Here is a 26282-nt window from a genome sequence, read left to right on the forward strand (position 1 = left end):
AGCAGATCCTAGCGTTTGAGAGAGTGGAATGTACTTTAATGCAGAGAGGAGGGAATTGATGCATCATAAATACCAATTTGTTACATGCTTTCAGCTTCCCAGCACTGCAGAGGTGTTTTCTGGTTTGTGTATGATGGTTCCTGTTGCTTCCATGGTCTGTTGTGAGGAGGAGTTTGTGGGGAGAGGCAGGTTCCTAGCAGAGGGGGCTGCTGCTTTCTCAGCTCCCCGCAGCACAAACTCTTGCTGGCTTTCTCCTGCTCATCGTTCACTGCTTTGTTGATGCATTGACATGCAAACCAGGTTCCACAGGAAGCTCTTGCTGTGACAATTGCAATGATTAACTGGGTAAAAATAATATATTAGAGTTTAATTAGATCTCCCCAGCCAGCATTGTCGGCCAGCAGTCCACCCGCCTAGCTCTTGGAGCTGGTTCTGCTCTTGTCTGCAGGGGCAGGCAGGCATTTGGCAGCCCTGGCACCGAGCACAGCAGACGTTCCTCTGCCCCTGGTGCTGCTGCACATCACCTTGCTTCTCCTTCTGGAGCTACCCTGTGAATTGTTGGTGCTCTCAGAGATATTCTGGGTTTGTACAGAAAGTTTTTTAATCCTTTCTTAGCGCTGATGTGAAATTAGATCCTTTGCGAGCACTTCATCATGAGAGAACAAGCAGGAGAAATGTTCTTTGTTGTGGTCATTTCTGAACTAAAGAAACAGGAGAATAGTGAAGAGCTGACTGGGTACAATCAGCCTGGCTTCACCAAGGCCAAATCCTGCCTGACAAACCTGGTGGCCTTCTATGAACATGTCACAACATTCATAGATGAGGGGCGAGCAACTGATGTCATTTACATGGACCTAAGCAAAACCTTTGACACTGTCCTGCACCACATCCTGGTCTCCAAGCTGGTGACACATGGGTTTGATGGGTGGACTACTGGCTGGATAAATAACTGGCTTGATGGCCACACCCAAAGATTTTCTGTCAATGGCTCCATGTCCAAGTGGAGGCCAGTGACAAGCAGAGTCCCTCAGGGATCAGTCCTGGGACCAGTCTTGTTCAGCATCTTTGTGGGTGCCATGGACAGAGGCATTGAGTGCAGCCTCAGCAAGTTGTGTGGTGCAGCAGACAGGCTGGAGGGCAGTGATCCATCCAGAGGGATCTGGACAGGCTGCAGAGGTGGGCACAAGCCAGCCTCATGAGGTTCAACAAGACCAAGTGCAAGGTCGTGCATGTGGGTCGAGGCACAAATCCAGGCTGGGCAGTGAGTGGCTGGAGAGCAGCCCTGAGGACAGGGACTTGGGGGTGCTGCTGGACGAGAAGCTCAACATGAGCCAGCAGTGTGCACTTGCAGTCCAGAAAGCCAAGCAGAGCCTGGGCTGCAGCAGAAGTGTGGCCAGCAGGGCAAGGGAGGTGATTCTGCCCCTCTGCTCTGGTGAGACCCCACCTGGAGTACTGCATCCAGTTCTGGAGCCCTCGTTACAAGAGGGATGTGGAGATGCTGGAGCATGTCCAAAGAAGGGCCATGAGGATGATCAGAGGGCTGGAGCACCTCTGCTACAAGGACAGACTGAGAGTTGGGGCTGTTCAGTCTGGAGAAGAGGAGGCTCTCAGGTGACCTTATTGTGGCCTTTCAGTATCTGAAGGGGTCCTACAAAATAGCTGGGGAGGGACTTCTTGGGATATCAGGGAGTGACAGGACTGGGGGGAATGGAGCAAAGCTGGAGGTGGGGAGATTCAGGCTCTGGACGCAAGGAGGAAGTTGTTCAGCATGAGAGTGGTGAGAGCCTGGAATGGGTTGCCCAGGGAGGTGGTTGAGGCCCTGTCCCTGGAGGTGTTTAAGGCCAGGCTGGATGAGGCTGTGGCTAGCCTGATCTAGGGTAGGATGTCCCTGCCCATGGCAGGGGGGTTGGAACTGGCTGCTCCTTGTGGTCCCTTCCAACCCTGACTGGTTCTGTGATTCTATGAAATTCTTGGAGCCTTTCCCCCAGATTCTGTCTCTCTGTTTTTTTTTAGTCTCTTTGGTCCCAGCTTTCTAGAGATCAGTGAGTTATTCCTTATCAGTTTCTTCAACATTGGCTGCCAGATCTTGTCTGTAGCTACCCGATTCTTGCTTTCAAAATTAAGATTTCTTTTATAGCAAGTCCCCAGAAACCTTTCTAGGCTGTGAACAGGTCAGGCACCTCTGTTCTTGACCAGGACTTATTTCATGGTGTTCTAGCTGAAGGAGACGAGTCTTTGCAGCTGGGCTCTTCTATATTTACATCTCACCCACTCTCTTTTGAGCCTTTCTGATATTGGAGTCACCTTTTCAACAGCTTCCAGCCTCTGAAACTCATCAATTTGTCTACGTCCAAACTCAAACCTCAGCCAAATGCTACTGGTGGGTTTTTTGCCTCTTAAATTTCTCTCCTCTGCCTCTCGTTGACTTGTGTGGTTGCACTGAGCTTTGAGTGGTTTGGAGACACTGTTTGCACGAAGAATGCCCCTCAGAGCAGCCCTGCTTGTTTTTCTGTGCTAACTGAAGCTCTGGCCTGTTGTGCAGATGATCCTGTGGATTGGCCTGGGAATTCTGGTTATCAGTACATACACCACCCTGTCTGCAGCGGAGGACACCCCTGTCAAGACAGATGTGGTGGACTTGGAGCACTTGGACCGAGAGGAGAACAGAATTGACCAGGATTCTGTCAAAATCCCAGGTATGTGTCTGAGTTGTGCTTCCCAGCCCTGCTCCCAGCTCCACCTCTTGGAACTAAAAAAAACGTTAGATTCTTATTTTAAAAAGTGTGGTGGAAGCAGGGTCATTTCCAGGCAGCTCTGGGCATCTCTGCAGCTTCCTGGAGACTTTTCCCAAGGAAGGGAAGGACTTCACCCAAGAAAGGCTGTGGCTTTGCCCTCTGCAAAAGCCTGGGGCAGCTCTGGAGGTAATTTGTAGGAGTTACTACAAAGGGAAAAGAAGGGAAAAGAAAAGTAGGATGTGGCGCTGTGGTCCCCTGTAAAAACAGGACTTGGTTCTTCTCATTCAGGGTGATAAACACAGCTCTGTGAGCACAGCCCAGTGCTGACTCCATGCTGGCCACCTGTATGAGGGGTGTGAGTGGCCAAACAGGGCTGCTTTCACCATCTCTGCCAGCGCATTGTCTGCCTTCCCAATAAGAAGCCATTCATTGCCCTCCAAGGTATGTAAATTTATGGGCGCTGACTTTTTGCTTGCGAGGATATAAATTCGGATTGGGTTTTAGCTCTGACAAAGCCTTTGATTATGCCCTAGCTTTGTTTACTGGTTCTCCTTATTTATTATTTGTTTACTGTGGCTGTTGATGGAATTATGGCCGATCCCTCCCTTCCCCAGCTGCAGGCTCCCCGGGCAAGGCCATCGCTAGCAGGTGTCGCCTGACCCGGCGCTGCCCCTCATCTCTGCCCGTGTGTCCTGTTCCTTTTATTTCTCTTTGGTTCTGCTCGTGCCTTTTTTTTTTTTTTTTTCCTGTTCTTTGGGGGCCTTGAAATATCCTCACAGAGACTGAGAACGGAAGGGAGAAAAGGGCTGTCTCTTCTGGAGATTATCCTCCCTGCTGGCTGTGTTCCTACCGAGCAGCTTTGAGTGTCTCCGAGACACCGGTGCTGCCGATGATAACATTCACTTTGGGGTTGCTCCATCCTTGGCAGTGGTGTGGGGTTTTAAGCATTTGTGCTCTGGGTTCACCCTTCTCAGGCACTGGGATGCCCATGAACTCCCATCAAAAGATGCTGTCGATCCCTTCATCAAGCACACTCAGCAGGGCTGGGAGTAGGGATGCAATTGAATTCTTCCATCTTGGTTAATTTTGGAGCAGTAATGGCCAAAGAACAGCTGCTCCTTTCAGGAGGAGTTGCTAATGACACGTGTTCCTGTGACTGGGAGAATAAAACAGTCCCATAAAAGATGGTGTCCGATGGAGTTTGCTGCATCACTTCTCTGCTTCTTCTCTGCTTGAACCAGGGTGGCAGAGCAGGATGCCTGCCTCTAATCATTGCCTGGCACGGTGACTCCTCGGTCGCCCTCCTGTACCCACTGTGCACGCCCACAGCTTGTCAGCATTAGCCCTTATTGCCTGGTACTTGCTGCTGGGTGAAACAATCCTGCCTGGGAGGAAGGCTGGTTTATTGCTCTTGGTTTGTAAACTTCCCAAGGAGGAGCTGTGCAGCTCCTCACAACATCTGCCCAGGAAAAGCTCAGCCGCCCACCAGCTCCAGCATGGTCCCTTCTGTAGCAGGAGGCTGCTGGTGCTGCTCTGGGGACTACAGCTTGGCCCGGATGCTCCATTCCCTGGGAGAGGGCAGCAAGATGGAGCTGGGTGGAGGAAGTGGGACAAGGACTTCCTCTTAGCATGCATTAGGAAGAGTGTATCCAGCAGGTCAAGGGAGGTTTTCCTTGCTCCCACTCTGCCCCAGTGAGGCTACATCTGGAGTATTGTATCCAGTTCTGGGATTCCCCAGTTCAAGAGACATGAAATCATTGGAGAGAGTCCAACAGAGGCTATAATGATGTTGAGGGGACTGAAGCATCTCTCCAGTGAGGAAAGGCTGAGAGACCTGGGACTGCTTAGCTTGGAGAAGATGGGATGAGAGGGGATCTCATCAGTGCTGATCAATAGCTAAAGAGTGAAGAGAACAGGGCCAGACTCTTTGTGGTGATGCCCAGCAACAGGACAAGGGGCAACAGGCACTAGAGAGTTCCATCTGAATGTGAGGAGAGAAAGTTTCTTGTGAGGATACTGGAGCCCTGGAGCAAGCTGCACACAGAGGTAATGGAGTCTCTTTCTCTGGAGAAATTCCAAACCCACCTGTGTGCGATCCTGGGTGACTGCTTTAGCAGGAGGTTGGACTGGATGATCTCCAAAGGTCCCTTCTAACCCCCTCCATGCTGGGATTTGGTGCGCTTGTGACCTCGCACAGCGGCTGGTGGATGTGAGGCTGCCCTGGCAAAGCTGCTGCTGTGAACCTTGGATCTGTGCCTCCCTGTGCCTGCGCAGGATGTTGCCTTGACTAGCAATGAGAGGCATTAAATAGTGCCCTTCTTCCCTCAGCCTGTCTCCCCCCTCATCCTCACCCAGCTTGTTTTGCAGAGGCAGGAGCCTGCAGCCTGGAAAACACCACAGCAGCTGCATCCTGTCATTGGAGGGGCGCACAGGATGCGGGCTGCCCCGCATCACCTGGTGAGGGCACATCTGGTTCGTATTCCTCACACAGGGCTTGAATGTGAGCACGCAGCTTCTCCCTGGGCACCAGCACTGTATACTCAGCCACTTCCCTGGGCAGTGGGAGTCTCCATGCCCCCTTTTTTTTTTAACCCCTCCCCTTAGCTGGGAGCTGCCTGGCCTAGGCAGACCCAGGGTGAGCGGGGGTGTACACGGGGCCTTTTCCCAGCCCTGCCTTCACCGTCTGACTTTTGCCTGTCAGCATGTGAGAGGAGTTTTATTGGCCTCTTTGATGTTTGGGAGACCAGAACTGTACAGACTTTCATTAAAACCCTGCCCTGTGGGCCCTGGGATTATGAATATTAGAACATTGCCCTTTTATGTGCACACGTATTGACCAGCGAACTCTGAATAGTGTTTTTACTAACGACACCCAAGTGCCCATTACAGCCCCTGCCTGTATTGCTTGAGGTTTACTGTCAGCAGCTCTTCTGGAAAGGTATAAAACCCCTTTCAGAAGCGTTCTGCGCCGCTCCACGCGGCGCGCGCGGACGTTAAAAGGTTGCTAAGCTGCCTGTGAAAGCTCACGAAGGCAATTATCCAGTTTAAAAAAAAAAAAAAGGGAAAAAGTAAGGGGGGGAGGAAGGAAAAAAAAGCTAATTAGGCAATTTCTCTCTGTATTTGAAAGCACCCTAGAGGGTCTCATGGGGTGGATTAAGATTTTGTAATATTTTTCAGCTCCTTACTTGATGGTTGCTGCTGCTTTTTTTTTTTCCCCCCCCTCTCTCCCTGGTGTTGTGCAATGTGGGGTAACAAAGACCTGATTCACTCTCCTTGTGCAAGATCGCCCTTTCCCCGCTGCTTCGAGCAGCCCAGGCGCTGGGGACCTTTTCTTCGCCCATTCCACGTGTGTCCTCCTGGGCGTCGTGGGCTGCGTTACCTCTGTCCTCCTGGGTGTCGTGGGCTGCGTTACCTCTGCCCTCCTGGGCGTCGTGGGCTGCGTTACCTCTGCCCTCCTGGGCGTCGTGGGCTGCGTTACCTCTGCCCTCATGGGCGTCGTGGGCTGCGTTACCTCTGCCCTCCTGGGCGTCGTGGGCTGCGTTACCTCTGCCCTCCTGGGCGTCGTGGGCTGTGTTACCTCTGCCCTCCTGGGCGTCGTGGGCTGTGTTACCTCTGCCCTCCTGGGCGTCGTGGGCTGTGTTACCTCTGCCCTCCTGGGCGTCGTGGGCTGTGTTACCTCTGCCCTCCTGGGCGTCGTGGGCTGTGTTACCTCTGCCCTCCTGGGCGTCGTGGGCTGTGTTACCTCTGCCCTCCTGGGCGTCGTGGGCTGTGTTACCTCTGCCCTCCTGGGCGTCGTGGGCTGTGTTACCTCTGCCCTCCTGGGTGTCGTGGGCTGTGTTACCTCTGCCCTCCTGGGCGTCGTGGGCTGTGTTACCTCTGCCCTCCTGGGTGTCGTGGGCTGTGTTACATGGGCTCGGGCGAAACTTAGCTCTGTGGTTGGCTTCTTGGCCGCCTGCGGGGCGCGATGCCAGCGGCTCCTCCACCCTGTAATGTTTGCCCCCCAAAAAGGAGACCTGCCTGGCCCGCAGGCTGTGTCCCCTGCCGGTGTTATTAGCCAGAGCAGCCTCGAACATGTGTGAGACGTGGATTATCCACGGCTCCTAATCGCGGCAGGAACAGCTTGACTCTGCTGCAGCTCTCCCTGGTGCTTTGTGCAAGCGAGCTTTTAATAGTGCCTGTGACACAGAAAAGGAACTATCAGCCTCTTGTAATTTGGGTTCGTTTTTACTGCTGGTGCGTCAGGAGACAACTGTGAACTAATTTCAGTGATGCCATTCGATAACCTTGTGAAATCTGTCACCGTTTCGGGCAGTGGTGGGGGAGCAGTCCTGCAGGCACAGCTGGGCCCGGGGCGGGGTGCCGCATGGGGCTTCCCCAAGGACGGCTTGTCCCTGCTCGGCACGTTCGAGGGCAACTGCTTGCCCCCATCCTTCTGCTTCGTTTTCCTTAGCACGAGCTCGTGGATCTTGTTCGGTTTTGCTGCACCGAAGCTGTTTTAAGTGAGTTTGGAGCCGGATCCTGATCCTGTGTTTCTTGTCAGCCGTGGGCTGATGCTGTGGGCACTGCTTAGTGTTACAGAGAGGATGCTATGCCTCCGAGCTCCCTGCACTGTCCCTGGGCCACTTTGCCGGATCTCCCATGGGGCAGTGTTGGGGAGAGCACAGCAGGACCTGTCTCGCTGCCTTGGCCCAAGAGCAGGGCGTGTGGACGCGGCGTTTGGCTACGGCGATTGCTGCGGTGGGCGAGAACGATAGGCAAACCGTGTGAGGAGGGATTTAATGCCTTTCTGGGACCACTGCCGCTACCCAAACCAGGAGTGGAGAGCCGGGGCTGGAAGAGGGGGGGGGAAGGGAAGCTTTTAGGTTGCTAATCATGAAATTTTATTGCAGCTTGGAGAGGCTGTTGGCAAACCACAACACACAGGCGTGCGCACGCAGGCACACACACACAAATCAGCTGCAGCAAGCTCTGGCTTCCCTTCGCCGCCCCGCACCGAGGGCGAGCGGAGCTGCTGCTGCGCCTTGCGAGCTGGGGCTGCTCGGTGGGGACTGAGCAAAGCCAATCTCCCCCCCCCCCCCCCCCCCCCCCCCCCTTGCTCTCTGGTGCTGCCTAACACCCAAGGTTCTCTTGTCGTCAGCCAAAAAGCTTTTACAGCCTCGCAGCCCTTGCCTGTAAAGTCCAACGCCGCTCATAAAACATTAAGAGGCGCAGCATTACTGTAACGCTCTCCGAAGGGACCTGGAGGGCGACTAGACAGCTCGGGCGATTATTACACATCCTGAGCAAGGCTCTGCTCTGCAAACCACATACAGCCCCGTACAGATTTCCATGCAGCCTGAGAGGTCGTTAATTCACGCCCTGATGATGAACTTAATTTTGTTTCCTGCTGAGCAAACGACGGCTCAGAGGCAACTTTGTCTTATTATGGCGTGGAGACTTCTTTTCTTGTTGTTTGTGTTTTGGTCTTCCCTTGCATTGTTTGCAGCGCATGCCTCAGCTGCTGGGTTTATGATTGATGCTTCTCCCAGCAGTGAGGCCTTCCCCAGCCCCTCGCTTGTGTCCTGGGGGGTTTCACCTGCTGCAGGCTCCTCTGGCTAAAGCTTGTTTGTGGTAGTTGTGGTTTTAACTCCTCCATTTCCCACTTGTACAGAAAGCTCCTCTCCCTTTTCCTTTTTATTTCCCCTCTTGAACATCATCTCGCTGCACGGCTGCCTTGGCTCCTTCCCTTCTGGGTCATCCTTCCCTTCTGCCGTGGGAACTGCTCTGCCCACGTTGCCGTTCTCTGGATCCTCTGGCTTCAGATGTGCTGCAGTCTTCTCCAGGCGCAGCCATCTCCCGCCTTCACGGAGCAATTAGTGACAAACTCTTCCTCCAATACAGTAAATAATTCTTTGCTGCGAGGCCAGGATTTAGCTGGGAACATCCGCAGCCGTGCCGAGCACTCCCCTCCCCGGCCTCAGCCTCATGCTTCCCAGGGCCCCCATCCAGGGCTGGGCACTGGTTCCTGCAGCCCGGTTTTTTTCCCCCCCTGAAAGGAGGAGTGTCCTGCCCTGACTTGCTGAACCCTGGGAAGTCCCTCAATGGAAGGAAGGACCCTTGGGTACTAGACTCGAGTTTCTCAGAAAATCTGAAGCCTTTCTCCCTCCCACCATCATTCCCCAACTAAAGAAACTTGGAAAGCCAGCCAGCTCCAGCACACATCCCTTCAACTGGGAGCTCTGGAGTCCAGGTTTCTGGTCCTTCTAGCATGGATCCCTCTGGGCCAGGATTTTGTACTTATTTTGTTGTTGTTTCCCCCCTCCCCCCCCCCACACCCATCTTGGGTAAGGCCCACGCAGCTGAAATTGTGGCAATCTCTTCTTTCCCATGAGTTCATCTTGTAATAAATCACACCAGCCCTGCGGAGGGGGAGGAGAAAATTGAAAGATGTTTATAGAATTAATTCCCCAAAGGAAGTTGTGTGGGGGAGGGCAAATGGGGGGAAGAGTTGGGAATTAATTTTTTTTTTTTTGGGTTACAGAAGATAGATTTTTTTTTTTTTTTCCTTCTCTTCAAAGTTTGTTGGGTGGAGAAAAAAAAATCTGCAAAACAACTTCAGTGCTGGGAAACAATTAGATTTCTTCCTCTGCTGCTCTTCTAAGGAAGAGTTCACTCCCTGTTTGAGCTGCGTGGGTTGTCTTCTGCCACCCTGGGGTCGGAAGGGACCGTTCCCATCCTGTGGGATGGGCCATGAATTCCACGTGGTTACTCCAGTGCTGAACCTTGTAACTCCTCTGACTGGGATGTGTTTTCCAGAAACATCCCATCTCTTTGCAGGAGAGCTAGGGGAGTCCCCTGTCTCCCTTGGGAGTTTCCCCTAATGCCTGTTTAATCCTTCCTGCCTCCTGCAGGGTCGTGCAAGCTCTCCACCCTCCTGCCTATCCTCTTTGCAATGTTCAAAGCACAGAAAGGAGAACAGAAAATAAATAAAAGGAGAGGGGTTTGAGCCACTTTGCAGCACACAGCCAGCACGGGCGGGTGATGGGGGGGACTGCAGTTGGACCCCACCTCAGTTTCGGCTGGTGCTCGGGGTCGGGGCGGGGGGGGGGTGGTCCAATGCAGGGAGCCGGGAGGATGCTACCATCTGCCGGCATGGGCTCGCAGCGGCAGCCAGCTCCATCTCAGCCCGTAAAAAAAAGGTCCATAAAAAGCCACTGTAGGGAAAACAAACAGAAGCCCCTGGAACAAAAGCCTCATCCGCTCCGTGGTGAGGCTGGAGGGGAAATAACTGCTGGGCTTGTGTTGGTAAAGGAGGTTGTGGCAGACAAAGCAATTGCCTTGATCCTGCCGGCGGAGCGATGGTGCAGCCATGCGTAACCTCCTGCAATTAACCATCCTGCCTTTGCAGACCAGAAGCCGGCAGTGGAGGAGGCAGAGGATGACCGTGATAAACCCAAGCTGCTGGAGGAGAAGGAGATGGAGCAGCCGCAAATTAAGGTGCCCATGGAGGTACCCAAGAGAGAGGAGGAGAGAGGAAAAGCAGAGGAGAAAGTGCAGCTTGACCGTCCTGATCAAGGTAAGGAGGAACCTGGGGAAAGGATGTCAGCTTTGGAGCTGGGAGGGCTAGTTCAGATGAAGACCTCTGCTTGTTACCTCATAGGACTGAAGGCAATTTAGCTTTTGATGCTCTCAAGGCTCATTAGGAATGCAGCCCCCTGATGAGGAAGGAAAAGGAGGGCTGAAAAAGAGCAGAGTGCTGGGCATACTATGAGCCTGCTGTCTGCTCCATGCTCCCATCAGCCTCAGGCCCCAAATTCCCTGTCTGTCACAGAATAGTTTGGGTTGAACTGTTCAGAGTTATCTGGTCTGAGCCCCTGCAGTCATTAGGGCCATCTTCAACTAGAGCAGATTACTCAGAGTCCCATCCAACTTAACTCAAAACAGTTCCAGGGATGGGACATCTACCATCTCTCTGGGCAACCTGGGCCAATGTCTCAGTGCCCTTACTGTGGAAAAGTTTCTTCCTTCTCTCTAGTTCAAATCCTCCTCTTTTATTTTAAAGCCATGTCCCCGTGTCCTGTCACAACAGGCTCTGCTTAAAAAGTCTGTCCCCACCTTTTTCAGCAGCCCCTTTAAGTACTGAAAGGTCACAAGAGGGTTTCCTTGGAGCCTTTTCTTCTCCAGGCTGAATGACCCCAAGTCTCTCAGCCTGTCTTCGTAGGAGAGGAGTCCCAGTCTTCAGATCGTGTTTGGGGGCTCCTCTGGACCCTCTCCAACAAGTCTATGCCCTTCTGTGTGATCCACCCTAGGCATTGCCCTGCCCGTGGGGGAAGCCCACCGCCACGAGCCGCCCGTCCCGCATGACCAAGTGGTTGTGGACATGGGCCGGGAACGGGAGGAATCGGACGAGAAGAAGCCCGCACCTGGGGGAGCCAACGGTCGTGTGCTGGAGGAGCCAGCCCCGGTGAATCCCCAGAAAGAGGCGCTTGGCCCAAAACAGGGGAAGGAAGTGATTGCTGAGAACCAACTGCGGGGAGGGACTGACGAGCCCGCTAAGAATCCAAAGAACGTGCTGGAGGTGCTGGTGCAGCAGGATGGCAGGCTGCCATACAAAGAGCTGGAGCCAGACAAGCCAGCGGTGGAAGCCAAGGCGCAAGCTGCCATGCCGGACGGTGAGAAGAAAGCTGAGGCTGCAGGTGACAGGGAGAAAGCAAAGCTCCAGCTCCCCAGAAAAGCAGAGGAGGCCGTGAAGTCTGTGGAGAAAGAAGCTGACCCTGGTAAGCTCCCTCCACAGCAGCTCATCTGAGCAAACTCTCCTCCTCTTGGCCTGCAACCACCTGTGGAGACAGTGCAATTTGGTTATTCCTACCTAGATCCCAGTGTTTCCTTGTAATTTCACAAGATTAGCATGTGAGCATGCACAACCCCTTCAGCAGCTGTTGAGGAAGGGGAAGGAATCTGGTGGCTTTGACAGCTACTGTAATATCTGTCAAACAGTTGTTTGCTAGCTCACTAAATGTCAGGTGCCGTGCTGTTCCTGTGCGTCTCCGAATCACTGGGGACACGGAGCCAGGAGATCTTGACAGGTAACACATTGCTAAGTGCCCATCTAAAAGCCAGTTAGAACTGTTCTTGCATTTTAATTGGCCGAGGTAGTTAGTGCTGGCTGACTGCCACCACTCTATAAGATTGTTAAATATTTCTTTCTTTTTTTTATTACTTCCCTCGCAGTCGTTGGGTTGAATATAAACTGCGCCGGCTCGGGCGGGCAGGGACAGCGCCGGCGTGGAGTCATCTTCCAGAACATCTGCTGCTGGAGCATCCTTACTGACTGCAAACGTCTGCTCATCCGTTTGTCTGTCCACAGGTGATAAGCAGGAGCTACCCCTCCCGGAGAGAACGGATCAGCTGGAGCCAAGGGAGGCCCAAAACACCGAAGAGAAGCATCAGGAGAACGCAGAGACCAAGCTGGAGGGTGAGCCTGGGGTGTGCAGGGAGGGGAGGGCACTGGGCTGCGGGTGCAGGATTTCTCTCTGCAGGAGCCCGGTGCCAGCCAGCTCGGCTCTTGGCTCTTGCTGGTGCATAGCTTCGGGCTGCAGTCACCTCCGCCGCGGCAGCAATTAGTGCCTGTCTCCAGCGGGCTCACGCCTGCAGCACGGCTGAGGGCATGAGTCATGCTGGCACCCGGCGGTGCTGCCTCGGCGAGAGAGAGACTGAAGTGAAACCGTTTGACTGGTGCAAGACTGGGGGACTTGGCAGTGGGGTGGGGAGGTGGGTGGGCATCACTCTGCAGCCTTGCAGTGTTGGGCAGGTGTGGGATGTAGCACACGGGGAGATGTGGACACGTAGCTGTGCCGGGGAGCGGCAGTAAAGCTCTGTCTGCACCTTCCCTGGTGTTGGTGCTGTGCAAGGAGCCCTTCCCCAAGGGGAGCTCATTGCCTTTCGGAGAGGGCTTGAAGCCTGAGCTGAGGCTCAGAGCCTGTGCGACAAGAGTTCCCCCCACTCTTCGTCTCTGTCTTGTCCAGAGGTGAGAGCATTTGCTCTGATGTGCCCTGGCTCCCGGGGGCACATCACCCTTCTCTTTGTGGTTACAGCTCGGTTTTCTAGTTGCTGTCTTGCCGTTCTGTATTGCAATGGGACTTGAGAGTAAAAGCTGCTGGTGGGTATGGACTCCTAGGGCTCCTTGGGCTTCGACAAGGAGGAAGGGATCTGTATTTCCATGGGCTTTTCTATCTCGCTCTGCGTGGAACTTGCTGGGGATGTTCTCCCATAAGGATGTCACCATGTAAGTGCTCTGGGCTTGTTCAGCTCCTCTGCTCTGAGCTGAGCTTCATGCCCAGAGGCTGGGATAGGATGAATATGCATCAAGGAGGCAAGCAAAGGGCACACAGCAACTTGGGTGCTTCCTTCAAGAAGCTTCCTGGCCAGGACCGTTGTTGAGTGCCGCGGCTGTAGCTGCCCTGGGCTCAGGTACTTTTGTTTTATCACTGCTTAAGATGCTTTTATGGAGAGTGCTGTTCAAATCCAGCCAAAGCACCGGCGGGGGCGGGGGCAGCTTTCCCTGGGATCAAAGGAGGAGCCAGGAGATAGGGTGGCCTTTTGTTTGTGTTGAAGAGGTGTGCTGCACAAACACAGGAGACAGGCGTGTTTGCAGAGCTCTCGGCAAGAAATGCTTTGATTTGGCACTAAACCTCTGCCTGCTGCAGGCTCAACCCAAACATTCCCATGCCGAGCTGGGGACCTGGCAGGTCTGGAGAGCGAGATAGCAGCGATGGCTTCTGTTTTCACTGTTTATTCTGAGCAAAGTGCAAAAAATAAACAGGTCCTCCAAAAGTCAATGGCTCTCTTGAAACGGCCAAATTTCCCCCTTCTCCCGAAAACGGAGTGGAAGGGGAATTCCAGGGGCCCTTGGCTTAATAGCACCACGATGTGAACTGGAAATACTTCTCTGTAACCACCTAGCAGGTGGGATGGGGAGAGGAGGTGGTGTTTGCTGGGAAAGGCTGGAGCTGGGCAGCATCCCTTTTGGGTTGAACTGGCCTTTTCCAGGCTATGACATTTTGACGTGATTTCCCGTGGGGCAGAAGGGTTTGGAAACACCGGTGTGGGTGACCAGCAACACACAGGGTCATACCCCCCGCCTCCCACCAGACACGATGTGATGTGTTGAGGCGGGGTTTGTTTGTCCTGGTGGAGAAAAGGCAGCAAGGTTCCCGTGCAGAGCTGGGGCTGGTGGTTCATGTATGATGCGCTGTTTGTGGTGAGTGAATCAACCTGAGTCGCTTCTGCCTGGCCCGGAGTGTTTGGTGTGACTGGGTGGCAGCGAAGGGCTGGTGGGCAGGATTTCCTCCTCTGACGTGGCACGGAGAGCTCAGGTTTGTTGTGGTGCATGTTGAGCTCGGAGGAGGTGGGGTTGCCTTCCTGTGTGGCTGTGGTTCCAACCTGCCCGAACCACCTGTGCTGCTGCCTGTTAAACCGCTAGTCGCTGCCCGAGGCTCCAGCCCTTCCACCGTGCTCAAAGCCGGAGTCTTCAGCAGGGTGGTTTGGTAGGTGACTTCCTGCCAGGGGCCATGCCAGACCTGCACTTGGCTAAGCCAAGAAGAGACTCACCAGCAGCCTCTCATCATTCTGGCTCTAGCCTAGGCCTTGCCTCATGAAAAGACACAGCTTTGTGCTGGGTTGATATTTCTCTGTAGGTTCCTGAGGGTGCTGTGTCTTTGTGCTTCTTCCAGCTCCTCCTAAGACAGCACATTTGCTGTCTGTGCCCTTTCCAGCCTCAGTTTAGCTGGAACAATGTCTTTGCAGTGTATTCAGAGAGAGGATTGGTGTTTGAGAAGCCTGGCTTATCTCAAGAGATGAGCTGCAGACAGCCTCATCTCATATGGACAGACGAGACCATCGCTCTTGAGCAACTTCTGCTGCTTCTGCCCTCTTCCAGCTCCTGTGCTGAGCAGTTGCCTTGTCCTTCCCTGCACTGGTACTCCAGCAGACCTGTTCTCTTGTACCTCTGCTCCCTGAGCAGGTTTTGATCTCTCCACTCAAATCTTGGAAGGGCAATCTCCTGTGTTAGCATGTCTGGGGTTCTGTCCACTGCCTTCAGTGGAGGCACCCTGGACCTGTGCCATCACAGTCCCCATCAGTGCCAGCAGCAGAGCCATGCCATGTCCTTTCCCTCATGGCAAACGGGCAGCGTTGGCAGAGTAGCACCTTCCTGCTGCTGCAAGCCCCTGTAGCCCCTCCAGCAGGTGATTAGTGAGGGGTTTGGGTCATGCATTTTTAAAGTTTTTTTCTCCATTCTCTTCTTCTAGAAGCAGGGCAGGCGAAACTGATGGATCATGCTGTGCTGCTGCAGGTGATCAAAGAACAGCAGGTTCAGCAGAAGCAGCTACTTGACCAGCAGGCAAAGCTGCTAGCTGTGATTGAAGAACAGCACAAGGAGATCCACCAACAAAGGCAGGAGGAGGGAGGAGAGGAGAAGCCAAAGCAAGGTAAGGATGTCGCTAAAGAGTGTGACCCCTCTGCTCAAAACAGCTTCAGCAGGGTCTAGAGCACATCTTTTGAGGAGTGGCTGAGGGATTGTTCAGCTTGGAGAAAAGGAGGCTCAAGGCAGACTTCCTCACTCTCTACGACTCCCTGAAAGGAGGCTGGAGACATATGGGGCTTGGTCTCTTCTCCCAAGGAACAAGAGGGAATGGCCTCAATTATTCCAGGAGAGGTTAGGTTGGACATTAGGAATGATTTCTTCCCCAAAAAAGGTTGTGAAGGCCTGGAACAGGCTGTCCAGGGCAGTGGTGGAGTCCCCATCCCTGAAGGGATTTAAAAGCTGCATGGATCTTGTGTTGAGGGCCATGGTTTAGTGGTGACCTGGCAGTGCTGGGTTATCGGTTGGACTTGATGTTCTTGGAGGTCTTTTCCAACCAAAATGATTTTATAATTCTATGATTCAAAACTGGACTGGGAGAGATCCAAGTCCCTTTGGCATGTGGCAGAAACATTCTTCTGTCTGACCCTGGTCTGTGAGACAGGGATGCCTGGTCCCTGTGTGCAGCGGTGACCCGATGGCTTCCCTAGTTCTACCCACATGCCCATCGCTGTTGTGCAGAGTGGTGGCAGGAGAAGGGAATTCCTTACTCGTAGGAGACATCTTTTACATGTAAGTTTTCATTCCACAGCAGAAGGACAGCAGGAGCCTGCAGTGCCTCTCTCCAAGAGCAAGGAGGATGAGGGCCCTGGGGCCAAGCAAGAAGCTGCCATGAAGGCACTCAGCAAGGAGCTGTTGGAGCAGCCAGCTCAGGGCCTGGGCAGGCAGCCTGCTGACTCCACGGAGCAGCACAGGGCAGCTGTGGGAAAGCTGGGAGAGGCTGGGCACAGGCGTGAGATTCCTGGGGTTCCTCCCAAGGAGCGGAAGGTGCTGCCACAAGACAATGACAGGGCTGTTGAAAATCCTGCAGAGAACCAGGATCCCCTTCACAGGGATGCCCAACACCTTCCAGCAGCCAGAAACCACCTAGAGAAGAAGCCCTTGGCAGAGGATTTAGGAGGAGATCGTGAAGCCAAAGCTGGAAGAGATGTCCACGAGAAGAAGCATTCCCTGAAAGACGTGGAAGCAGCTACAGCTTCCATCCAAAGAGAACAGCTGGGGGCTGCCAAAGTTCAGGGAGTAGCAGGAAGGAGTCTGGAAAGAGACTCAGGAGTAGACCTTAAAGCCAAAGAACTGAGTCAGGTGGAGCCCAAAGCCCTGGCACTTGCAGTGGACTCCTCCAGAAAAAGGAATGTGGCAGAGAGCGAGCAGCACCTACGGGAGCATCGGAGAGGAGCAGAGGCTGAGGGAGCTGAGGGTGCTGGCAGGCGGCAGCAGGACCTGGCTGGCAAAGGGGACATAAGGGAGGAAGCTCCTCGGGCGAATGCGGTGGAGGTGGCTCATGACCTGCAAGGAGGTCAGCGGAGCAAGCAGAGGCATGGGGATGGAGTGGCCTCAAACGATGCCGAGAAGAAACCTGAGGATGCTCCTGCCCAAAAGCCTGAGAAAGGAGCAGCTGCCCAGGGGCACCAGAAGTTCGACCACGGTGTCAAACCAAACCACGACCTGAAACTGCAGGCGGACCTGGACCTCCGCCGGAGGAGACGGGACCTGCTGCCTCCCGAGGAGGAGGAGGCTGCACAGGGGGCAGGGGTCCTCATTGGCCTGAACCCCCTTCCAGATGTGAAAGTGAATGACCTCCGGAGCGCTCTAGAGACACGATTAAACCAAGTTGCGGAGGGGGCTCAGCAGGTGGTCCACAGCCGGCAGATCAAGCAGATGACGCAGGCGGACGGCAGCATGTGAGCGGGGTGGTCGTGCTCGGTGGGTGGCTGCGGGTGTTGGCCGCAGGCAACGGAGCTGAGGAGCTCCGGAGGGAAGGTTCACGTTAACCAGCTGGGTTTTTGGCCGCTGTTCCTCAGGCGGTGGTTGGTCTAAGCCGGCAGCACTTTGCTTGGGCCCACGGGATCTCCTCGGAGCTCTGAGCACCATCCAGGGTTTCTCTGATGATAGCAGCTCCCTGCAGGTGGCTGAGGAGATGGCAACCATGAAAGAAAAGCTCCCCACTGTCCTCTGGCTTTCAGAGGTTGCCATCTACCTCGGTTCCCTGCCAGGCCAGCTTTTTCAAGGACGTTTTTCAACAACCATTTCATACTGAATTGCCTTCTCCATCCAGCTGTCCTCTTCAGAACTGAGGTGGTCCTCCCTGAGGTTCCCCTGCCTGCTTGGAAGAGCTTCCCTGGCACTGCCCTGGGTTCTAGTGCTCCGGCTGTGTGTGCAGGGCTTTGAGACAGAGTCTTGGGGATGCAGGACAGGACAGAACCAGGATCACACATCTTGGGAAGGGCTTTATTCTGGAGAAGCATCAAGTCATGAGTTGAGTGACCAGCTTAGCCAATCGGTTCGGTGTTTCTCTTGATGGGGGAGCTGTTAGTGTTGCATGTTTAGGAGATAGTTGTGGTTTAGGAACTCAGTTCAGTAGAAAAGCTGCCTTAAAGGGGCACAACAGCTGCAGTTGTGCCTCCTCTACTCCCAGGGATTTCATTTGGTTGGCCACACACTAGCAATAACGCAGAGCTTTGCTCTTGCCCTCCCTCCCCACATGCTCAGCTCTCATCTGTGCTTTCAGGCTTGACTTCTCCTGTCCAAAGTGCATTATGAAGCTGCAGACTGCCTCCTTCTCCCCCCTCCCCCCCACCCCTGATCCCCCTCTGTTTCTCAAACCAGCTTGATTTTTCTGCAAGAGGTGACTAATTTGGGAACAAAAGGACGTGGCTTAGCAGGGTGGGCTCGGGGGGCTTGGCTCATACCTACCTCTTCTCTCTGTAACGTGGTGGAGCGTGTTTGGTTCCCGCGTTCCTCCCAGCCCCCCTCGGCCTAGTGGTTGACACCCAAAAATGTCCCTGCTCCACCCCTGGAAATGGATTTTACAAGCCAGGAAGGGAAGAGCTTCCACGAGAGCCTCGCTTCATCTTGAGCTCCCAGACAGTGATTCATCCCTTTGTTGTGTTTGGGTTTTGGTTTGTTTGGTGGTTTGCCTTTGTTTTTGTTTGTTTGTTTGTTTGTTTTTTTGTTTGTTGTTTTTTTTTTTCCCCCCTAATTATTTTTTATTTTCACATCCTGACTTGAGAATGTAAGAAATCGAATCCCAAAGCTCTCACTTGGAACGGGTGAAATTTCCCAGCCTGGAGTTTCAGACCTCATCACTGTGGTGGTTTTTATATCCGTGAAGTGTCTTGGGTGAACGCCTCGTTGAGCTCCTGTCTGGTGGCGCCTTGCAGAGCCAGGGATGGGGTCGTGATGGACACGTGGCACTGCCACACGGGCTCTGCTCGCTCTGGGACCTGTGCCTGCTGCTCCAAGGATTGTTGTCTTAATTTCCCTTTAAAGTGACACAGAGCCACAGGGGTGATGCCCGCGGGCTGGGGTGTACTTCAGGAGGACCTACCTGCGCTACTCTCATGGCCTTAACCTTCAGAACTGCCCCATGAGCTTCTCCATTCCGCTGTCGTAAAGCACAAGCAGCGCAGCTGGGAGTCCTGGAGCCGCTCCACAGCCGTGTCCGTCAGGGCAGGGATGGCAGCAGGCGCTGGAGCACGTCTCCGAGGCTGCAGCAGGGAGACTTTGTCCAGGCTTTGTCCCCTCTGGCACCAGTCAGCCTTTCCAAAGCGAGCAGGAGCTGGATCTGCCACTGCCTGCCCTTTGAGCCTGTCAGGGTCTGGTTGGGACTCTGCCAGGCAGGGTGAGGGTCAGACCTGTCTATGTTCGTTGGTGTTGAGCTGTGTGCACGAACACAAAGGACCAAAGATGCTCCTGACATTCCTCAGCGGCTGGGAACAGCCTGTGGGTACCCCAAAGCCAGGCAGGAGCTGTGGTGCCTCTGCCCAGGGTGTAGTGTTTGGCAGGAGAGACTGGAGGGGAGACTTGAGCTGATCAATAAAGTAAGCTGAAGCATTTTGGTCTGAATTCTCCTTATTTGAGATGAAAAAAACAACATGAACAAATAGGCAGTGGGGGGGAGGGGGCAGGAAGATGTGGAAGCCTTTCTCGGGCACACCTTCCTGGTCTGCTTCGCTCCTACCCGCAGGGAACGAAGCAGCCGAAGGAAATGAGGGTTTGTGCTTTCTGGGAGATTTGCTCCTCCCTGCTGCAAGGGAAGAGGAGGGAGGCTGCAGTCCTCCTGCTGCCTGCGCACACGGGGCCTGCCTTGGGGAGAAAAATGTCTAATTTGACATTCAGGAGATCAAGCAGCTGCAGCAGACCTGCTGCCAAAGCAGGAGCCTTCAGGCGTGGGCTGACTTCCCTAAGCACCCTGTGCCCAGCTGTTCCCAGAGCTCCTGACACACTGGGGCCAGCGTCTTGCTTTGGTTCCTGCTGCTGCAGGACCTTTTGCTGTTGAGCGGACCTGGAGCTTGGAAACGGGGCTGAATGTAAGATTGCAGCTGGAGTGAGCTGCAGAGAGCTCCGTGAAGTGTAAGGGGTGTGAGGAATGAGAGGAAATGGCCTGAAGTTGTGCCAGGAGAGGTTTAGGTTGGGCTCCTCAATTGGAGAGAGATGTTGAAGTACTGGAACATGTCCAGAGAAGGGTGATGAAGCTGGCAAGGGGGCTGGAGCACAGCCCTGTGGGGAGAGGCTGAGGGAGCTGGGGGGGTGCAGCCTGCAGAAGAGGAGGCTCAGGGCAGAGCTCATTGCTGCCTGCAGCTATCTGAAGGAGGGTGTAGCCAGGTGGGGTTGGTCTCTTCTCCTAGGCAACAGAACAAGGGGACACAGTCTCAAGCTGTGCCAGGGGAGGTCTAGGCTGGATGTTAGGAGGAAGTTGTTGGCAGAGAGAGTGATTGGCATTGGAATGGGCTGCCCAGGGAGGTGGTGGAGTCGCTGTGTCCCTGGAGGTGTTGAAGCAAAGCCTGGATGAGGCACTTAGTGCCATGGTCTGGTTGCTTGGCCAGGGCTGGGTGCTAGGTTGGACTGTTTGAGCTTGGAGGTCTCTTCCAACCTGGTTTATGCTATGATATTTGGCACAACTTCTTCACTGAAAGGACCGTGATCTCGTGGAACAGGCTGCCCAGGGCAGTGGTGGAGCCTCTGGCAGTGCTGGGTTAATGGCTGGAGCTGATGACCTCGCAGGTCTCCTCCAACCCAAAGGATTCCACGCGGGACTGCACTTTCCCGGACGCGGAGCGGGTGCGGTCTCGGTGGCCGCTTGCCTGCTCGGGGCCACTCCACGGTCGCTCTGTCCCCAGCCTCCCTCCCCGCCCTCTCCGCTCTTTGTTCTGCATTTTAAGGACTAAAAGGGTTTGGATTTATAGATCTTTATTTGTCCGAAGCGTCTCCAGGCAGGTGCACGGGGTGAGGGGCTCCGGGGCCATTCCCGACGCTACTTTGGCATCGCCTTCGCCTGCCAAGGAATCACGGTTCAGTGTCGGATCCCCGTTCCCCGGGAGCGCTCCTCTAAACCCCGGCACCTACCGCCCGGTCGAAGCAGGCCCGCAGCGCCCGGAACTCCTCCAGGCAGGCGTCTCGCCGCAGCTCCGCCGTCCCGCTCGCCGCCGCCGCCACGCACCGGCCGTAAGCAGCCGCCTGAGAGGAACGACACGGAACCGGAGCGAGCTCGCCGGGCGTCTCCCGGCGCCGCTCCCCGCCTGTCCCGGTGCGGGCTGGCCCCACCTGCTCCCTGCAGCCCGCCAGCAGCGCGGGGAACCGCCGCAGCCGCGCCCGCGCCCGCAGCCAGGCGCCCTGGCCCGACATCGCCGCCGCCTCCTCACGGCCCGGGCGCCGCCATCGCGGAGCAGCCGTCACTGGCCGCTCGCCACGCTCATCACAGCGCCTGGGACTCGCATTGGGAGCCGGTGGGACGCCCGCGCTTTCGGCTCGTCGATAGGTGGAGCGGAACGCCTATCAAAGCAGACTGGTTCGTGATTGGACGCTGGCGGAAGGTCGGCTCCCTCCTCCTCCTCGGGTTGGTGAGCTCGGCTCGCCGAACGCGCGGATTGGGCAGCCGCCCTCCGAGCGCCCTGTGATTGGTCCCTGGCTGCCGGTAGCGCTGACTGGCAGAGATGCGGTTGTTTACTTCCCGTCTCCCGCCCTGTCGCTGCCGGCGTCAGTCCTGGGAGCCACTTCCGCCCGGAGACCCGCCCTCCCTCGCCAATGACTGGCCGAGTCGCAGCGTCTAGCACGCTCATTGGTGCTTAGCAGCTTCCGGGGGGCGGAGCCGTGAGGCTGCCTTCGGGCCGGGCAGGGCCGTGCCGGCAGTGCCATGGCGGCGCCGCTGCGGGACCGGTTGAGTTTCCTGAGCCGGGTACGGACCGAGCAAGAACCGGGTTAGGGTTGGGGGCTGCCTGCGGGCGTGGCGGCACTCAGCCACCCGTGGTGTCACCGCTGCACCTTCCCATCTGTGCTGTCGGAGGTCGGGGCCTCGCGGTCTCGCAGGGCAGGGCAGGGCGGTCTCGGCGCTCCGGTGTCGGAGCTGTACCGCGGCACATTTCGAGGGCTGTGACGGTGGTGCGGCGCTGTGAGCTTACCGGCGTAGTGCGGGGGGGGTTCTGGTGCAGCGCTGTGAGCTGACTGCCGTAGTGCGGGGGGGGGTTCTAGAGTGGCCTTGTTGGGCTGGTAAGGCCAGGCTGGGCCCTGGGTAGGGCTGGCCCCGGTGCAGGCCCAGCCTCTTTCACGCTTCCTTCCTCCTTGTCCAGCTGCCGGTGCTGCTGCGAGGCACGGCGGACGACGACGTGCCCTGCCCCGGGTACCTGTTTGAGGAGATCGCCAGTATCCTTCTGGGGAATGCAGGGAGCAGGCAGGGATCCGGGGGCCGGCTGAGGGGGCTGGGCTGGCCGCGGAAGGGGCTGTCGGTCTGGGCAGGGGCAGGTGCGGGCTCTGGCGTGGCTGAAGCTGGAGGGAGTAAGGTGCTGCGCCCTGATCTGTTTCCCATGGGAAGAGAAGGATCCTTAACCCCCACCCCAGAGATTTCCCATGAGTCGCCTGGCAGCAGTCAGTGCTTACTGGAATATCTCCTCAACCGGCTGCAGAGCAACTCCTGCCACGTCAAGCTGAAGGTAGGTAGGTGGGTGGGTGGTGGTGAGAGGGGGTGGCTGCTTCAGGGCTCACAGATGGGCTGCGGAAGAGCCCCGAGGCCAGGGTGGTGGGCAGGAGCATGGGCATTGTTACAGGTCTGGGGGCTGTCAGGGCAGCCACAACTTGGACTTCTCACCCCTTCTGCAGGTGCTGAAGATCTTGCTGCACACATGCACCCAGGGCTCCCCCCAGTTCATCCTGCAGCTGAAGAGGAATGCCTGCTTCATCCGGGAGGCAGCAGGTAACAGGGCGAGGAGAGTGAGGAGCAGCAGCCCTGTGTGGTGCTGGAGAACCCAGCCTGGCTGCAGGGAAAGCCCAGGGCAGCTTCTGCTTCCAGGGCTGCTCCAGAGGCTGACTGCTGGCCAAGGTTGGGGTCTTTCCCCTCTCTGTCTCGTGCCTGGGAGTTGGCTGTCCTCCAGGCCTCACAACCTCATGCCTTGCAGTGTTCTCTGGGCCCCCAGATCCCCTCCATGGCAACAGCTTGAACCAGAAGGTCCGAGCCGCTGCACAGGTCAGTGCCAGCATGCCCAAACAGAGTGCTGGGATCCTGCCAGGAGCATCAGGGCAACTTTGCTCCCCAGGCCCCAGCTTCAGGGCCTGGTCAGGGTGCCCAGTGTTCCCTGACGCTGTCCCCACACTTCCTGTCTCTCCTGGCAGGACTTGGCCAGTGTCCTCTTTTCGGATACTCCTCTCCCACAGCCTGCTGTGCTGCCTGCCCGTTCTCTGCCTCCCACGGGTAAGTGCAGGCCCCTCACAGCTCTGCCATCACCCATGGGCTGTGCTGGCAGTGCCAGGACAATCTCTTCAGCTGGAACTGTGAGTGGGTGTGCCAAGAGTCTGCTGGCCATGAGGGCTGTTGGGGTTGAGGGCAGGGTGCTGTAGGCCCTGGTGGCGATGACTTGTTGCTGTCCCTGCCCCACTTGGCACTGCTCACTGGGGATGTGCCACAGCTCTGACCAAAGGGAGAAGCATCTCTGGAGGAGTGAGTGACAACTACCCTGGTCCCAGCTTCTCCTGGCTGTCCCAGGCACTTCCCTGTGCTTGCAAGAGGGAGAAGGAGCAGTGGAGTGGCACACCAAATGTCTGTGCTCCCACTGAACATGCCTTGTGCCTCCCCCAGGCATGGGCTCTAGCCCCAACCCCTGCAGCTCCTTGCAAGGATTTGGCTTCAGCAGTGAGAAAAGTGGCTCTGGTGAGTCCTGGCTGTGCCCTCGCCCCACGTGGGTCCCCTGCTTGGTACTGCCCTAATGCACCAGCCCTGGGAGTCCTTGCTCAGGGCTGCTTCTCTCTGCATCCCACCATCCCATCGTGACACCCTGTGGGGTGCTGGGCTCCCCAGAAAGCTGCTGACTCACCCCCTGTCCTCTGTCCAGCATCAACAGGTGAAGCCCTGCTCAGCACCATCCAGCGAGCAGCCGAGGCCGTGGCCCATGCTGTGCTCCCCTCCCCAGAGGGGGCCCAGCCTCACCACAGGGAGCTCCATGAAGACACCTATGAGCCCGTGCGAGCTCCTTCCCCTGCCAGGAGCCCACCGAGGGCTGTGAAGCCACCAGAGGCCACTGCAGCTCGCAGCACCCGAGGCAAGTCCCCCACTGCTGGGCTGAGGTGGACAGTGGCTTTTGAGGCGGGGGGCTGGTGGGGCTCCCCACTAGGTGCTGGGGCTACTCTGGGACTCAGTACCTCGCTGTTCCTGCAGTGAGGCACCAGCCAGGGCTGGCTGGGGGCGGCTGGGAGGAGGCAGACAGCGGGCACAGCTCCCAGGACTCCTCGCAGGGGAACGCTGAGCTGAGCCACACCTCAGACTCATGCAGCAAGTCAGGCAGTGACAGCCACTCCGGGGCCAGCAGGGAGCTGACCCAAGGGGCTGAGAGGTGAGAATGGGGATGTGGGGGGTTCCCCTTCCATCTTTGGACCTTTGGAGGTGCTTCCTGCACATCCAGGAATGGTGCCCTCGCGTGGGGCACAGCCATGAGCTGGGAAGGTTCCCTGCCCACAGGAGGGCAGTGGGTTCTGTGCTGAGACCCCAGGAGGGAGCAGGGTTGGGCCCTGTCCCCACCAAGGCATCTCCCTGAGCAGAGTGGACACCGACAGCCTGGGTGACTGCGTGCGGGAGGTGAGCCTGGTGTCAGCGCTGACCCGCGGTGCCAGGGTCTTCCTCACCAGGGAGGAAGCTCAGCACTTTGTCAAGGAGTAAGTGCTTGAGGTGGATGTTCCCTGTGGGGCTGGATAGGGAGTGCTGCAGGGGCTTGCTGGGGCAGCCTAACCCCTTCTCACTCCCCTGGCTGCCTTGGCCCAGATCTTTAGGGCCATAACTCTGCCAGGCAGGAGGGCTGCCTGTGCCCACCCGCGTGAGGCTGATGCAGCCATAACCCCTTCCTTTCGGCCAGGTGTGGGCTGCTGAACTGTGAGGTGGTGCTGGAGCTGCTCAGCCGGGCCCTGGAGGACCCCACTGACAGCGTTCGCATGGTGAGCTTGGAGCAGGCTCAGTGTGCTGCTGGTGTGTGCCCACCCCGGACTCTGGTGTGGCAGGGGACAGCCCTTTGATGCTGCCTCTCCTGCCTGCCTGGCTCAGAAACGCTCTCCCCTGCAGAGGTCCATGTGTGCTATCTCCTCACTGATGTGCTCTGACTTGCTCTCCCTGGATCAGATCTTCGCTGTGACTCGGCAGCACTTGCAGCAGCTCAGCCAAGGCAGCCCTGGCCCTGTTGCCAACCGAGCAACCAAGGTGACTCCTAGAATGTCATTTCCTGTCTGTCTGTCCTGCCAGTTCTGGTGTCACCCAGCTCTTGGGAATGGTTCTATGGATGTCCCAGAGGGGCAGGAGTTGTCCATGTGTCCCAGGGTGTAATGCTTCTTAGGAGATGAAACTGAGGCTTGGGAGGTGACACCAGGGTTAGGAAAAGGTGCCAGGGGTGAGCTTCCTTTCTGATACCACTCCCACTTCCACCTGTCCCACTTTTCTTTTCCCAGATCCTGCGGCAGTTTGAGGCTCTCTGCAGGGGCCAACCCTCCCCGAAGAAACCAGATCCCTCTGCCCTGGCTGTGGGCTCAGCCCCGTGCCCTGGGGACCTGCTGACAGATGTACCAGCCCTGGCAGGAGAGGGCGTCCTCACCCTGCTGAGCCCAGCTCCGTTCCCTGTGCCTCCATCGTTCTGCAGTGAGGAGCAAGGGCTGGAAGCAGAGACCCACAAGCAGCCCAGTGCTGTGGTGCCAGCCTGTCCCTGTGAGCAGGAGGTGGCGAGCAGGCTGTCAGGGGACACGTTGGGCACACCTGCACCTTCTCACAGCCTCTCCCTCTTCGCCGGTATGGAGCTGGTGGCTCGTCCTGGCACGGTGCTCTGCACAGACTCTCCGCTAGAAGAGCCACGGACACTGTCCCAGCCGCAGGACAGACAGACAGACACAGAGGGCAGCCAACAGCTCTCAGCCTTTGCCTTTCTCAACATGTAGCTGCTGTTGGGCTCCTGGGGGCTGCAGGGGCTTTGCTCTCCCTCACTCTGTGACTTGTTGTGCCATGGTTCCTCTGCGGGAGGAGTCCCAGTCCCCACAGCTTCACCTGTAGGAGAGCAAACGGGAAGCTCCGTGCACCTGAAGGGAAGGAAGGGGAGTGCTGTGGGCCTGCCAAGGGGACTCGGGATGCAGAATGGCGGCAGGGGCCAGGGCTTTGATAAGGTTGTAGTGTCTCTCTCAGTGGTTTTGCTGCTAACACTCCCGTTTCCTGGCATCAGGAGCGTGGCATAGCTGCTGGCACCCCTCACTCCCCAAGTCTAGGAGGGAGGCAGAGCTGAGGGGCAGTTTGGGGACTCCAGCATGGATTCCTGGGGCTACCTATTGCCTCTGACCTCCCTCAGCTTCAGCAGGCACGGGGCTGAGGTGAGAGAAGTTATCGCCTCCGTGGGGCTGGGACCCACCAATAAACCCCGCACTTGGGTCTAGGAGCTTGGTGAGTTTTTCCTGCGCCGTTGTTGGAGCCTGTCCCAGAC

The 26282-nt window shown here is 56.4% G+C and overlaps 3 protein-coding genes across 4 annotated transcripts in view; 2 read left to right on the top strand and 1 right to left on the bottom strand.

Moving 5' to 3' along the window:
• Positions 1-19188, top strand: part of SLC38A10 (solute carrier family 38 member 10) — a 41682-nt gene extending 22494 nt beyond the window's left edge. The window contains exons 11-16 of one of the 2 annotated variants that reach the window (XM_064150707.1): positions 2543-2696; positions 10123-10290; positions 11024-11491; positions 12082-12189; positions 15023-15202; positions 15887-19188. In XM_064150707.1, coding sequence (XP_064006777.1) covers positions 2543-2696; positions 10123-10290; positions 11024-11491; positions 12082-12189; positions 15023-15202; positions 15887-17040 — 2232 coding nt within the window. In that variant the 3' untranslated portion in view covers positions 17041-19188. The remainder of the gene's footprint in view (positions 1-2542; positions 2697-10122; positions 10291-11023; positions 11492-12081; positions 12190-15022; positions 15203-15886) is intronic. The other variant, XM_064150708.1, reaches the window with a different exon arrangement.
• A 1339-nt stretch (positions 19189-20527) lies between these two features.
• NDUFAF8 (NADH:ubiquinone oxidoreductase complex assembly factor 8) lies at positions 20528-21052 on the bottom strand. Its single transcript, XM_064151748.1, has 3 exons — positions 20899-21052; positions 20701-20811; positions 20528-20629 (listed from the first exon to the last, which is right to left on the bottom strand). Exons 1-3 carry the CDS (start codon positions 20977-20979, stop codon positions 20609-20611), a joined length of 213 nt encoding a protein of 70 aa, XP_064007818.1. The 5' UTR covers positions 20980-21052; the 3' UTR covers positions 20528-20608.
• A 386-nt stretch (positions 21053-21438) lies between these two features.
• Positions 21439-26237, top strand: TEPSIN (TEPSIN adaptor related protein complex 4 accessory protein). Its single transcript, XM_064150721.1, has 13 exons — positions 21439-21529; positions 21921-21993; positions 22189-22280; positions 22447-22540; positions 22743-22810; positions 22957-23035; positions 23420-23491; positions 23673-23879; positions 23996-24170; positions 24376-24489; positions 24687-24765; positions 24890-25024; positions 25270-26237. Exons 1-13 carry the CDS (start codon positions 21488-21490, stop codon positions 25747-25749), a joined length of 1710 nt encoding a protein of 569 aa, XP_064006791.1. The 5' UTR covers positions 21439-21487; the 3' UTR covers positions 25750-26237.
• The last annotated feature ends 45 nt before the right edge of the window (positions 26238-26282 follow it).

The sequence above is a fragment of the Pogoniulus pusillus genome, chromosome 11 (assembly GCF_015220805.1).
Source record: "Pogoniulus pusillus isolate bPogPus1 chromosome 11, bPogPus1.pri, whole genome shotgun sequence".
Lineage (NCBI taxonomy): Eukaryota > Metazoa > Chordata > Aves > Piciformes > Lybiidae > Pogoniulus > Pogoniulus pusillus.